General features: G+C 49.5%; 1 protein-coding gene across 2 annotated transcripts in view; it reads right to left on the bottom strand.

Annotated features, from left to right (window-relative positions):
* Positions 1-15,331, bottom strand: part of LOC146813618 (chitotriosidase-1-like) — a 256,567-nt gene that overhangs the window by 176,694 nt on the left and 64,542 nt on the right. For both annotated transcript variants that reach the window (XM_085610097.1, XM_085610096.1), the window contains exon 2: positions 693-722. In XM_085610097.1, the coding sequence (XP_085466223.1) occupies positions 693-722 (30 nt within the window). The remainder of the gene's footprint in view (positions 1-692; positions 723-15,331) is intronic.

A 15,331-nucleotide genomic window follows, 5' to 3' on the forward strand; every position in this document is an offset into this window, starting at 1 on the left:
TTTCATGAAATTGGAAAGCACTTTTGTCAGAATGCAGGTTCTCCAAATTTTGAAGGAATATAGAGTTTGCTTTGAAATGGTGCCTCTTTTTGAAGCTGAGAATTCTTGCTAAATGTATAAATTGGCCCCTAGATCATGCCACACTTTAACTTGCAACAGGACTCATCCAACAAAGCATAGAACATGTCAAAAGCTGGCTACTGTGATACCCAGCTTCACCCGTCATTCATCCAGAAATGCTACGTAGGCCTACCCATCTGCTGGTTACTGGTCACCTCGCTGTAGGGAGCTTGGCAGCGCCCTCCAGCCCCATCCAACCAGCGGTCACAATCCTGATCCCACAAGTCAATGAACATAAGATGACGAAGGAATAGAGTTCTCCACAATCCTGGCCTCACCATCATCACCCGCGGAAGCCCTCTCCGGAATCCTGAAACACAACTGCGGAAGGCGCCCAGACCAATGGTTGACCTTCCATGGCTCCCAGTAGAGTGCGTCACTCTCACTCCACCACTGATTGGATATTGACAATCACTAACATAGCATAAAATACATGAGTGTTCATTGGCTGTCAGTGAGCCACTGGAACACAAGGGATTTTCAATGCACTTTTGAACTTTGGGACTTTTAAAAAAAAACTGTTTACAGACCAACTCTTTGTATTGAAAAATAAGAAGAAACGAAGTACTTACAAGATGAGAGAGCCACCGTGATGAAGAAACCTGGGGAGGCAAGAAAAAGAGTTACATCTTGATTGACTTGCACTGGTGGCTCTGAGTCACTGTTGATGAGACTGGACTTTGCTTAAGTTGCCAATATAAGGGGAGAGTAAATAAGGCCTTTCATTCACACTAGTAGATTCTCTGCGAAAGTCAAATGTTGCACCCGGTGGGCCCACCCAAAGGGAAACACTTCTGGACTTCCCTGAGGAGATTGTGTTCCTGTCCAGCAGCAGAATGTCTTATAAACCTGTGGCTTCCACTAAGTCCCTACACACCAGAGGGACACACTCTTCACGATGAAGGTGGCCGCTGAGACAAACCCTGTTTATTTTAGATCGAGGAAGCAACTCCATGCGCGCCCCAAACACTCAAATACAACACTATCCGTTTGTAATTAACAAGACAGACTCAAAAACATACAACTCAACAACCAAAGGTGCAACCCACAAAGGCAAAGCTCTCAGACACTTATCCGACCATTCTAAGAAGCTCTCCTCGCGTGGAGGTCACAGAATCTGTCACTTTACAACAGGCCAAGTCCCCTCTCCTGCAGCTTCCTAAGGCTGAGTCTCCCTGCAACTGGCTAAACACCACACACTTCCCTTCACACAGAGAACAATGAGACCAATACAACACACCTTCCGCAAGTCCATGAGTACAGCAACACACAACACAAACCAAGATACCACAGTGGTGTTGCAAGGTTACTTCCCTTGTTCACTGAATTCTCCAAGGATTGACAGGTCGACCACTTAAGGCTCACTCTAGAAATGAGACACTCTGTGATCTCACACACAGATGGTGACGTATTAGAATACATTGCTTCGAAAAGGAAATGTAGGGCATGTGATATTTTCCACAGTAAAGTAGTCTAGAAAGTTCTGTCATCTTCTAGGGTTGAGGTATGACTCCAAGCAGCTTGATACCTGGACTGCAGCAAGATACCCCAATCTAGCTCACATGGGCGCCTGTGTGTAAGGGTGTGCTAAGAATCAGGTGTAGGGACTTGTGTTCATCGTAAGGTATATCTGGTCCCATTTCTCATACTCTGGCTTTGTTTACAGGCCCTCTATAGTGGAACAAAAGTGTCAGGCAGAACATTACAATAAATCATGTATCCGAGGATGTGTCTATAATGTGTCTCCTTTTATTACAGGCCCTATTTGCAGAGCAAGTAACTCAGTAGGTTGGAGCCAGGATGTTAAGAATTTGGCAAAAGATCACACAGCTCTTGTATGTCATGAGCAGTCATAAACTCTCCACCCAAAACGAACCAGGATTTCCACTTATGTGAAATGACATTTAAAAAACAATTCAGTGACACCTTGAAATCATTGAGTCCATGACATGGACCCTGCAGACTTTTATGGGACCACCAGTTACATATCCTTTCGGTCTCCAAAGTTAAATGTTAGAACAGAGGGGCTGCTGGTTCTGGGAATGAATTAACACCAAAGTTAAGACCCATGAAGAAAGCAGTTTTTATGGGTCCCTTATCTTGTGAATGGTTGATACCAGTTCAAATGTTCTGTGTTTGTGGGCCCTCATGAGACCCCCAGATTTACTCTTAAAGTCCAGGTGCACCTAAAAAGTGCAGCTTCTTGCAGAGAAACAATTTAAACTATTTTCGATTGGCGACCCGTGTTAGCAAATGCCCCCCCCCCCCCCTAGGGCTAGAACGAAATTGAAAATGCCCACTTGTTTCTCTGTAACTGGTAAACACCAAGTGATTGTCGATAGGTGAGAATCAAGAGAGCTGCACCCATCCAAGGTCTGTGGTTTGAGCTCACAGGATCTCTTGGATCCATAGGGAAGACTTGAGATACACTGAGTCCCACTTGTCGCTCAGAGTTTATGTGTCTCCAGCTGTCTGTGGTTTGAGCTCACAGGATCTCTTGGATCCATAGGGAAGACTTGAGATACACTGTGTCCCACTTGTCGCTCAGAGTTTATGTGTCTCCAGCTGTCTGTGGTTTGAGCTCACAGGATCTCTTGGATCCATAGGGAAGACTTGAGATACAGTGAGTCCCACTTGTCGGTCAGAGAGTTTGTGTCTCCAGCTGTCTGTGGTTTGAGCTCACAGGATCTCTTGGATCCACAGGGAAGACTTGAGATACAGTGAGTCCCACTTGTGGCTCAGAGTTTATGTGTTTCCAGCTGTCTGTGGTTTGAGCTCACAGGATCTCTTGGATCCATAGGGAAGACTTGAGATACACTGAGTCCTACTTGTCGCTCAGAGTTTATGTGTCTCCAGCTGTCTGTGGTTTGAGCTCACAGGATCTCTTGGATCCACAGGGAAGACTTGAGATACATTGAGTCCCACTTGTCGCTCAGAGAGTTTATGTGTCTCCAGCTGTCTGTGGTTTGAGCTCACAGGATCTCTTGGATCCATAGGGAAGACTTGAGATACACTAAGTCCCACTTGTCGCTCAGAGAGTTTATGTGTCTCCAGCTGTCTGTGGTTTGAGCTCACAGGATCTCTTGGATCCATAGGGAAGACTTGAGATACACTGAGTCCCACTTGTCACTCAGAGAGTTTGTGTCTCCAGCTGTCTGTGGTTTGAGCTCACAGGACCTCTTGGATCCATAGGGAAGACTTGAGATACAGTGAGTCCCACTTGTCGCTCAGAGTTTATGTGTCTCCAGCTGTCTGTGGTTTGCGCTCACAGGATATCTTGGATCCATAGGGAAGACTTGAGATACACTAAGTCCCACTTGTCGCTCAGAGAGTTTATGTGTCTCCAGCTGTCCGTGGTTTGAGCTCACAGCACCTCTTGGATCCATACGGAAGACTTGAGATACAGTGAGTCTCACTTGTCGTTCAGAGTTTATGTGTTTCCAGCTGTCTGTGGTTTGGCTCAAAGGATCTCTTGGATCCATAGGGAAGACTTGAGAGACACTGAGTCCCACTTGTCGCTCAGAGAGTTTATGTGTCTCCAGCTGTCTGTGGTTTGAGCTCACAGGATCTCTTGGATCCACAGGGATGACTTGAGATACACTGAGTCCCACTTGTCACTCAGAGTTTATGTGTCTCCAGCTGTCTGTGGTTTGAGCTCAGAGGATCTCTTGGATCCACAGGGAAGACTTGAGATACACTGAGTCCCACTTGTCGCTCAGAGTTTATGTGTTTCCAGCTGTCTGTGGTTTGGCTCAAAGGATCTCTTGGATCCATAGGGAAGACTTGAGAGACACTGAGTCCCACTTGTCGCTCAGAGTTTGTGTTTCCAGCTGTCTGTGGTTTGGCTCACAGGATCTCTTGGATCCATAGGGAAGACTTGAGATACAGTGAGTCCCACTTGTCGGTCAGAGTTTATGTGTTTCCAGCTGGCTGTGGTTTGGCTCACAGGATCTCTTGGATCCATAGGGAAGACTTGAGATACACTAAGTCCCACTTGTCGCTCAGAGAGTTTATGTGTCTCCAGCTGTCTGTGGTTTGAGCTCACAGGATCTCTTGGATCAACAGAGAAGACGTGAGATACATTGAGTCCCACTTGTCGCTCAGAGAGTTTATGTGTCTCCAGCTGTCTGTGGTTTGAGCTCACAGGATCTCTTGGATCCATAGGGAAGACTTGAGATACACTAAGTCCCACTTGTCACTCAGAGAGTTTATGTGTCTCCAGCTGTCTGTGGTTTGAGCTCACAGGATCTCTTGGATCCATAGGGAAGACTTGAGATACACTGAGTCCCACTTGTCACTCAGAGAGTTTGTGTCTCCAGCTGTCTGTGGTTTGAGCTCACAGGACCTCTTGGATCCATAGGGAAGACTTGAGATACAGTGAGTCCCACTTGTCGCTCAGAGTTTATGTGTCTCCAGCTGTCTGTGGTTTGAGCTCACAGGATCTCTTGGATCCATAGGGAAGACTTGAGATACACTGAGTCCCACTTGTCGCTCAGAGAGTTTATGTGTCTCCAGCTGTCTGTGGTTTGAGCTCACAGGATCTCTTGGATCCATACGGAAGACTTGAGATACAGTGAGTCTCACTTGTCGCTCAGAGTTTATGTGTTTCCAGCTGTCTGTGGTTTGGCTCAAAGGATCTCTTGGATCCATAGGGAAGACTTGAGAGACACTGAGTCCCACTTGTCGCTCAGAGAGTTTATGTGTCTCCAGCTGTCTGTGGTTTGAGCTCACAGGATCTCTTGGATCCATAGGGAAGACTTGAGATACACTGAGTCCCACTTGTCACTCAGAGTTTATGTGTCTCCAGCTGCCTGTGGTTTGAGCTCAGAGGATCTCTTGGATCCACAGGGAAGACTTGAGATACACTGAGTCCCACTTGTCGCTCAGAGTTTATGTGTTTCCAGCTGTCTGTGGTTTAGCTCAAAGGATCTCCTGGATCCATAGGGAAGACTTGAGAGACACTGAGTCTCACTTGTCGCTCAGAGAGTTTATGTGTCTCCAGCTGTCTGTGGTTTGAGCTCAGAGGATCTCTTGGATCCACAGGGAAGACTTGAGATACACTGAGTCCCACTTGTCACTCAGAGTTTATGTGTCTCCAGCTGTCTGTGGTTTGAGCTCACAGGATCTCTTGGATCCATAGGGAAGACTTGAGAGACACTGAGTCCCACTTGTCGCTCAGAGAGTTTATGTGTCTCCAGCTGTCTGTGGTTTGAGCTCACAGGATCTCTTGGATCCATAGGGAAGACTTGAGATACACTGAGTCCCACTTGTCGCTCAGAGTTTATGTGTTTCCAGCTGTCTGTGGTTTGGCTCAAAGGATCTCTTGGATCCATAGGGAAGACTTGAGAGACACTGAGTCCCACTTGTCGCTCAGAGTTTATGTGTTTCCAGCTGTCTGTGGTTTGAGCTCACAGGATCTCTTGGATCCACAGGGAAGACTTGAGATACATTGAGTCCCACTTGTCGCTCAGAGAGTTTATGTGTCTCCAGCTGTCTGTGGTTTGAGCTCACAGGATCTCTTGGATCCACAGGGAAGACTTGAGATACATTGAGTCCCACTTGTCGCTCAGAGAGTTTAGGTGTCTCCAGCTGTCTGTGGTTTGAGCTCACAGGATCTCTTGGATCCATAGGGAAGACTTGAGATACAGTGAGTCCCACTTGTCGCTCAGAGTTTATGTGTCTCCAGCTGTCTGTGGTTTGAGCTCACAGGATCTCTTGGATCCACAGGGAAGGCTTGAGATACACTGAGTCCCACTTGTCGCTCAGAGAGTTTATGTGTCTCCAGCTGTCTGTGGTTTGAGCTCACAGGATCTCTTGGATCCACAGGGAAGACTTGAGAGACACTGAGTCCCACTTGTCGCTCAGAGTTTATGTGTTTCCAGCTGTCTGTGGTTTGAGCTCACAGGATCTCTTGGATCCACAGGGAAGACTTGAGAGACACTGAGTCCCACTTGTCGCTCAGAGTTTATGTGTCTCCAGCTGCCTGTGGTTTGAGCTCAGAGGATCTCTTGGATCCACAGGGAAGACTTGAGATACACTGAGTCCCACTTGTTGCTCAGAGAGTTTATGTGTCTCCAGCTGTCTGTGGTTTGAGCTCACAGGATCTCTTGGATCCACAGGGAAGACTTGAGATACATTGAGTCCCACTTGTCGCTCAGAGAGTTTATGTGTCTCCAGCTGTCTGTGGTTTGAGCTCACAGGATCTCTTGGATCCATAGGGAAGACTTGAGATACAGTGAGTCCCACTTGTCGCTCAGAGTTTATGTGTTTCCAGCTGTCTGTGGTTTGAGCTCACAGGATCTCTTGGATCCATAGGGAAGACTTGAGATACAGTGAGTCCCACTTGTCGCTCAGAGTTTATGTGTCTCCAGCTGTCTGTGGTTTGAGCTCACAGGATCTCTTGGATCCACAGGGAAGACTTGAGAGACACTGAGTCCCACTTGTCGCTCAGAGTTTATGTGTTTCCAGCTGTCTGTGGTTTGAGCTCACAGGATCTCTTGGATCCACAGGGAAGACTTGAGAGACACTGAGTCCCACTTGTCGCTCAGAGAGTTTATGTGTCTCCAGCTGTCTGTGGTTTGAGCTCACAGGACCTCTTGGATCCATAGGGAAGACTTGAGATACAGTGAGTCCCACTTGTCGCTCAGAGTTTATGTGTCTCCAGCTGTCTGTGATTTGAGCTCACAGGATCTCTTGGATCCATAGGGAAGACTTGAGAGACACTGAGTCCCACTTGTCGCTCAGAGTTTATGTGTTTCCAGCTGTCTGTGGTTTGAGCTCACAGGATCTCTTGGATCCACAGGGAAGACTTGAGAGACACTGAGTCCCACTTGTCGCTCAGAGTTTGTGTCTCCAGCTGTCTGTGATTTGAGCTCACAGGATCTCTTGGATCCATAGGGAAGACTTGAGATACACTAAGTCCCACTTGTCACTCAGAGAGTTTATGTGTCTCCAGCTGTCTGTGGTTTGGCTCACAGGATCTCTTGGATCCATAGGGAAGACTTGAGATACACTGAGTCCCACTTGTCGCTCAGAGAGTTTATGTGTCTCCAGCTGTCTGTGGTTTGAGCTCACAGGATCTCTTGGATCCATACGGAAGACTTGAGATACACTGAGTCCCACTTGTGATGTGTGTTTTCATTCACTGGCCTGCAAGAGCTTTGAAACATTCAATGTAGATTCTGAGAAGCTTCCGAGGAGTTTTCGCTGCAAAAAACATCTCTATGTTGGAATTGGTGAGAATGTGAGAGAGGGTGAAAATGGAAGAAAGAGAAATGAGTGAAATCCGAGCAAACACGTTGGAAAAAGGAGCCCGGTGAAGCGAAGATTGTGCACAAAGGCTGCTGGGGGATGCCGTCCTGGGGACCAGCAAGGACATTGGGTGGGAATGGAATGTGTGCTCGTTTTACCAGTTGCACCCACTTGGAGGTGAGTACAAATCCCACTTCCTGTGGGGTTGCACGTTCACTTACCAATGGGGTTTGCCTTGTAGCAGCTGGCGGTGAAACCCAGCGACCAAGTGGTAAAGATGCTGCAAAAAGGGCAAACCCTGTCTCAGGACGGCTCTCGGAGGCATTTGGGCCTCAGTGTCAGCTTGGCCATTCCTGTAACAAGCACTGCTCCCGCCCTTGGAAGCACAGAGGCAGATACTGCGGATAGCTCACTGAGTCTCCAAGGGCCTTTTTTGCGGAGTTTGACCTACGCAGAGTGATGCGATTGTAAGAGTCAAAGCTATTCTTGAAAGTTAGTTACGGCGTGTGTAACCTCAGATACAGTAAACACTTCAATAATTCATAATACATTTGAGTGTCCAGCTCTAATTATCTTAGCAAAGAACGTCATCACTTCGAATTCAACAGCTCAGTAAATGTTGGCTGGTCAGCAGGTAAATTACAAAGTCAATTTGTGCAGAGGGTCGCCGGCTTTTTTCCAGGTTTCCCGCCAAATTGCATAAGAAGGGCCAAGCGCAGAGCTGCGGGTTTACCCCCCCCCCCCCCCCCCCCACGTGACGTGTGGTTTCAAAACTGAGAACGTCAAATGGCAGAGCGTTCTTGCAGTCAAAGCGAACAAGAGGTCACAGGTGCGGGGAGGTATGTGTGGTGATTGCGTGGCACCCGGTGGCAATGGTGGAAACAGCAGCTGTCGCGATGGGTGACCAAAGGTGCCACCGAGGTGAATCCGCGGCACGACACGTCGCTGTGCTCAGGGAGATGGCCGTTCAGAGACGGCTGGACACATGGACAGGCACCTCCAGCCTCCTGGATCCCAGACTCACCGGGGCCCATGGGCAGCCGCAGCGGGGGCATAGACTGTGAAAGGCAGTGAGTGGTTCTGCGGTGTGAGGGTAGATCCGCCGGCTGTCACCATCTCATGTCCGTCTGTCTCATCCGAGGTCTAGTCCCGCTGTCTGAGGCCCGGCCCGTGCAGTCTGTGTGACCTCAGACAGCAGCACAGTGTCTGAGGCTGAGCCTGAGAGATAGCTCTGCTGTCTTGTACAGTATGTATGATGGAGCGACAGACAGACAGACATCTGATGTCTGAGGCCCGGCCCGTGCAGTCTGTGTGACCTCAGACAGCAGCACAGTCTCTGAGGCTGAGCCTGAGAGATAGCTCTGCTGTCTTGTACAGTATGTATGATGGAGCGACAGACAGACAGACATCTGATGTCTGAGCCCGGTCTGTGCAGCGCTAGAGATGTCTGTCTGTGCCACGCACTGAGGCCCTGCCTCAAATGAGGACTCGTTTATAAATGTAAATGCACGTTTGACACTTCTGTGCAACTTGAAGGGTCAGTGCACGAAGGTGAGCCCTGGGGGCAAATGACACCACTATGGGGCCACGCAAGGTCGTCTGTGGAAATCCTGCTGCAGGAGAAGAAGAGGGAACAAGAAACCTGTTTTTTTTTTTAATTAACAATTGCGCAACTTTGTGGATTCGAGAGCGCGCGTTTCCCGATATTTCCTCATTTTCACAGACGTTGCCGTTGTGGTCGCTACATTTGCCGCTCAGAGCTGCCTGCCGTGCGGGGGCCGCCTCCTCCCTGGCAGGCAGTTGAACAACCCACCGGGGCTTAACTAAAGCCCAATGTCTATTAAAGTCCAGCACACACAATGTACAATGTGAATGAGCCCACAGATAAATCCAGAACCGAGTTATGACCTAAAACGGTTAGGGCAGAGCCGAAAACTCTGACGAAAACTATTTAGAGATGAGATCTCGGGTTATGTTCTTTGTGGGTCTGTTTGATGTGTGTGGTGTATTTAAAAGACTGTTCCCATAAGCGGCTTCTTTTAATGACTTCCACACTCCTGCTTCGAATCATGTAGTATCCGGCGGGACACATTCTAGTGTACCTTAGAGGCTGTAACCCACCCACCACAGGCGTCACCAGTCAGGTGACCCTGACAATAAAGGGTCCGAGCGCACGTGCTCGTGGCCAGTTATCTACCATCATACTGAGTGTCTGTGTGCTGCTTATGAAAGTATGGGGGCCTAGCCCCCTGTAGTGTCCTGAGAGATGGGGCACGAGGGCACTAGGACCTCGTAGGAGGTCAGAGTGCCGGACAGGTCACCGGACACCAGTTCCGGTCAAGGGGGAAACACACAGACACACAGGAAGCAGGGGACGAGGCAAGACGTGCAGCATGCTGGCTGCACACCACATACAATAAAGAATCGACAACTTACTTGGTGTCGCTGTGATTACTGTGACCGACGCGACGCGACAACTGGCGACGAGGCGGGATCGAAATCCACGCGTCGCGGCGACTGTCGGAGCCCACCCGGTCGCGGAAAGAAGATCGGAGCCAGGAGCCCACCCTGGTCCGAAGTGCCCAGCAAGAAAAGAACATCGTTGCGGGAGCCCACCCCGGCGCTGCTAAGAGAAGTAAGAGCAGCGCGAGACTGAAACTGATCAAGCAACTGAAGGAAAGATTAAAATCCCTCTCGCGCGTGAGTTTCAACGAACTCTCGCGAGAGGTGGCAGCCATTTTGAAGTCAGGCGAATTGAGCCAATCAGCGTCCAAGATAGACGGCGGCCATTTTGAAAGGTCAGGCAAAGTCCCGAACAGCGCGAAATCGCGCGAGAGTGCGGCGGCCATTTTGAAGTCAGGCAATTTGGGCCAATAGCAGCACAGGAAGGCCGGGAGGCCATTTTAAGGTCAGGCAAAAAGGAAAATAGACAAAAAAAGGTCTAAATAAAAGAGAAACGACAAGAAAAAGGTGCCAAAGAAGGAAAATAGCACCAGAGGGACAAGAAGGAAGTAAAAAGGAACTAATAAATAAATTAGCAAAATAACAGAAAGGAAGGATATGGGTGACGAAGAGACAAGGAGCACACGAGCTGTGTTCCGCAGGCCACTGCCATTCAACATATCGGAACCGCAAGCAGGCATCAGATGGGAGAGATGGCTACGACAATTTGAACGATACATGCGCGCAACGGACGTCGTAGAGAGCAAACAACTAGATTTGCTGGTCAACCTTGCGGGAGACGAAATAGAAGACCTAATGATGACACTACCGAGTGAAAAAACGGCAGATTATAAAGGCGCGAAAGCGTGCCTCACGGAGAAATTCGACCCCCAACGCAACATTGATTTCGAAAGATACACGTTCCACACAGCATGCCAGCAACCAGAAGAGAGCATGGACGACTTCGCGACAAGGTTGCGGAAGTTGGTGACGTACTGCGAATTTGATAAGTTTGACAATGAAGAAGCAATACGAACGCGCCTCATCGTAGGGTGTTTGTCAGTAGAGTTCAGAGCACGCATCCTAAAGGAACCAACGACACTTGAAAAAATACTGACGATGGCCCGCACAGAAGCACGGGCCACGGACCATGCCAAACAGATACAAATTGGCAAAGAAAAAGGAACAGCGATGGCGCATCGGATGACGGAATATTTCAAAAGGAACGACAACAGGGAGCAACAACATCCCAGGAAACAAGCGGTCACATGTTACAGATGCGGCCTTGACTTCCCACACGTTGGCACCTGCCCAGCAATGGGCCAGAAATGCAGAAAATGCAACGGGAATAACCACTTCGCAAGCACCTGCATGAGCAGGCAATTTAGGAATGAGAGGGGACGAACAGCTAGACCAAGGACAACAGGCACCAGGCATGCCAGACACATGGAGACAGAAGAGAGAGGATCGTCGGATGAGTCGGACGGACAGACGACGGCTGGGAGAGAAGCACGGCTATACCTCATGTCCGACACACCAAAGGAAGGAAGACAGCAGGAACACATCCAGCTGGTGGAGAAAGAGCAAATAAAAAAGACGGCCACAGTAGACATCGATGTCGGGCGCCACAGAACAAAATTTGTGCTAGACAGTGGTGCCACATGCAACATAATGTGCATGTCAGAATACATGAAGATGAGAACAAAGCCAAAGTTATCGCCATCAAAAGTAGATGTGTTCACGTGGGGTTCAAAGACACCCGTAGAAAACATGGGCAAGTTCACTGAAACATTAACATATCAGGACATGACATATCAAGAAGAAATACACGTCCTGAAAGGGGACATCCCTGCACCCTGCCTGCTGAGTAACGTCACGGCACAAGTCATGGGGCTGTTGGCTATGACATATCACATGACAGAAAAAGAGAACATACTGCAAGAATACCCAGAAATACTGCAAGGACTGGGGAAGCTAAAAGACAAACAGGTTACCCTACACATAAACGAAGCAGTGAGACCAGTGGCACAGCATCACAGGAGAGTGCCAATTCACCTACAACCGCAAGTGGAAGAAGAAATAAACAACTTACTGCAGCAAGACATAATTGAGCCTGCAGATGGGCCGACGCCGTGGGTATCACCGATTGTGGCAGTCCCGAAGAAAAATACGTCCAAAATACGGATCTGTGTGGACATGAGAATACCGAACACTGCAATATCGAGGGAACGTCATCCAGGACTTCATCTGAACGACATGATCAGCCGGTTGACAGGGGCGTGCCGATTCTCAAAGCTAGATCTGTGCAAAGGGTATCACCAACTAGAGCTGGACCAACAATCAAGGTACATAACGACATTCTCCACCCACCTAGGACTATTCAGGTACAAACGGCTCAGTTTTGGTATCTCGTCAGCGGCCGAAATATTTCAGGAGACAATAAGACAGGTGATACGACCAGTACATAACAGTTTCAACTACAGCGACGACATCCTAGTGTTTGGGAAATCGGATGGAGAACATGATAGTGCCCTAAGACAAGTGTGCAAACAACTAAAGCAGGCTGGATTAACACTGAATGGAGAAAAGTGCGAGCTAGGGAGGAGAGAGCTGATCTTCTTCGGACACATATTCTCGGAAAAAGGGATGAGGCCTGATCCCAGCAAAGTGGAGACGCTGAAGAATACAAAGCCACCGTCAGATGTGGCAGAAATAAGATCATTCCTAGGCCTGGCAAGCTACTGTGCCAGATACATACAAGACTTTGCCACGGTGAGCACGCCGCTGAGAGAACTAACGAAACAAGGCCAGAAATTTGTCTGGTCTCAACAATGCAATGAATCGTTCAAAGAGATCAGGAAGGCCGTGATGACTGTGGAGCACCTCGCATACTTCGACCCGCTGCTCTGCACCGAGCTGACGGTCGATGCCAGCCCAGTGGGTTTAGGTGCAATATTAGCACAACACCTGCCGGGAAAGGAGTCACCAAGGAAGATTGTCTCATACGCCAGCAAAAGCCTGACAGACATTGAGAAGGCGTACTCTCAGCCGGAAAAAGAAAGCTTGGCGGTGGTATGGGCATGCGAGCATTACCACATGTTTGTGTACGGGAAGCCGTTCACCATCATCACAGACCACCAAGCACTAGTAACAATTTACGGCAACCCAGCAGCAAAGATGCCGCCCCGCATCGAGCGCTGGGGCATCCGATTAATGGATTACGATTTCAAAATTGTCCACAAACCAGGGAAAGAACATAATCCAGCAGACTACATGTCGCGACATCCCCTGCCGCACGCTGAAAACAAGGCCTCAATGGCAGAGGAATACTTGAACTTCGTGTTAAAGCAAAGCACGCCGGCACCGGTAACTCTAACTGAAATAGAGAGAGAAACGGCAAAAGATGACACTCTTCGAGCGGCCAGAGAAACGATGAGACAGCAAAGATGGAGGCACGTAAATAACAACTGCGCTTGGAAGGCAGGAGTAAAGAAGGAGGAGATGCTGGCTCTACAGAAAATAAGCGGGGAACTGTCGGAGACAAACAGTGGAATTGTAATGGGGGGCACCAGGATAGTCATTCCAAGCTCACTACGACGACAAGTGGTCAACATTGCACACGAGTCACACAGAGGCATAGTAGCGACAAAGAAGTTGCTGAGAGAAAAAGTGTGGTTCCCTGGATTAAATCGTCTAGTAGAAGATACTATTGCGGCCTGTCACCTCTGTCAAACGACAGGTCCACCTGCAAGACAAGAACCACTACAGATGTCGGAACTGCCAAGGGCTGTATGGACAACAATGGCGGCCGATTTCTATGGACCTCTAGACGCGGGAACATACCTACTGGTCATCATAGACGAATACTCCAGATTCCCCATTGTGAGATCGGTCTCCTCAACGTCAGCAGCCGCAACATTACCGGTTCTGGACGACATATTTGCAGCATGGGGCTCGCCAGAGACACTGAAAACGGATAATGGTCCTCCGTTCTCAGGAGAGGAATTTCGAAGGTTCATGGCCTACCTTGGAATACAGCACAGAAAGATAACACCACTATGGCCGCAAGCAAATGGCATGGTCGAAAGGTTCATGGGAAATATCAAGAAGGCAGTTCAGAGGGCGAAGTTGTCACAGATTTCCCTGGGCCAAGCACTATGCCAAATACTGAGAGACTACAGAAACACGCCTCATGGGTCTACAGGGAAATGCCCGGCGGAGCTAGTACTAGGGAGGACAAGCAGAACGAGGCTGCCGCAGGTAGAAGGACTGACAGCACCAGGGCACGACAGTGTGGCAGCAAAAGATGAGGCGGCCAAGAAAAAAATGAAGGAATATGCTGACGGAAGGCGACATGCCATCAAATCACACCTCCATGAAGGAGATACTGTTGTGGTACGACAGAGGCAACAACGGAAGTCGGACAGTACATTCGCCCAAGACCCGCTGACGATAACAAAGGTAAAAGGAACAATGGTAACAGCAGAGTCAGACAGCCGACGAATAACAAGGAACAGCTCCCATTTCAAAGGCCTAAAAGAAGAAAAGGACGAAGAGCAAGTGACAGGCATCGAAGAGACAACAAAAAGGGAGAGCCAAGAAGCAGGTACAGAAGAAGCCGCCAGGCCAAAGGAGGGCCAAGGATTTGTGACGAGGCCGAGGAGAGACATTGTGAGACCAAGGAGACTAATAGAAGAAATGTGAGCTGCCACCCGAGGCAGCATCTCGCGAATAACATCTATCGACATTTCACATTTGCAACAGACTATGCGAAAGAAAGCGTCCCATTTCTGATTACCAACCAATGCTACTGTTGTAACTTTTTGTGACAAAAGGGGGAGATGTAGTGTCCTGAGAGATGGGGCACGAGGGCACTAGGACCTCGTAGGAGGTCAGAGTGCCGGACAGGTCACCGGACACCAGTTCCGGTCAAGGGGGAAACACACAGACACACAGGAAGCAGGGGACGAGGCAAGACGTGCAGCATGCTGGCTGCACACCACATACAATAAAGAATCGACAACTTACTTGGTGTCGCTGTGATTACTGTGACCGACGCGACGCGACACCCCCGACCACTTTACAATGGCGACGAGGGGGCTGTGCCTGTGCGTGCAGCAGCCCAGCAGATGAGGAAAAGGGGGGGAGAGATCTGCCTGCATGAAAGGCAGCCCCCCCCAGCAGGCGAGAAGAGCGCCTGATCGCCGGCGGACAAGCGAACAGCCCCAGACGTGAAACGAGGTGACCGGGAGCCCACCCCGCACCTCAAGTACCTGCAGTGAGCCGCCCCCTGCGTGGAAGCGCTGTGGGGAAGGAGTGCGAGCCGACCTGGGCCCACCTGTGACGATGAGCCAACAACCCTGGAACTTTGCGGACCTCCCCCACCCTGCGCGGCATGTGAGAACTGAGCCGGTGGCAGGAGGGTGGAGGAGAGAGGACAACCCGCCCGCGGCTGTGAGAACGGACAGCGCGGACCTGAAGCCAGCCCCCGCTCCCGCGCAGCGTGTGTCCAGAAAGG

Source organism: Triturus cristatus, chromosome 6, assembly GCF_964204655.1.
Source record: "Triturus cristatus chromosome 6, aTriCri1.1, whole genome shotgun sequence".
Classification (NCBI taxonomy): domain Eukaryota; kingdom Metazoa; phylum Chordata; class Amphibia; order Caudata; family Salamandridae; genus Triturus; species Triturus cristatus.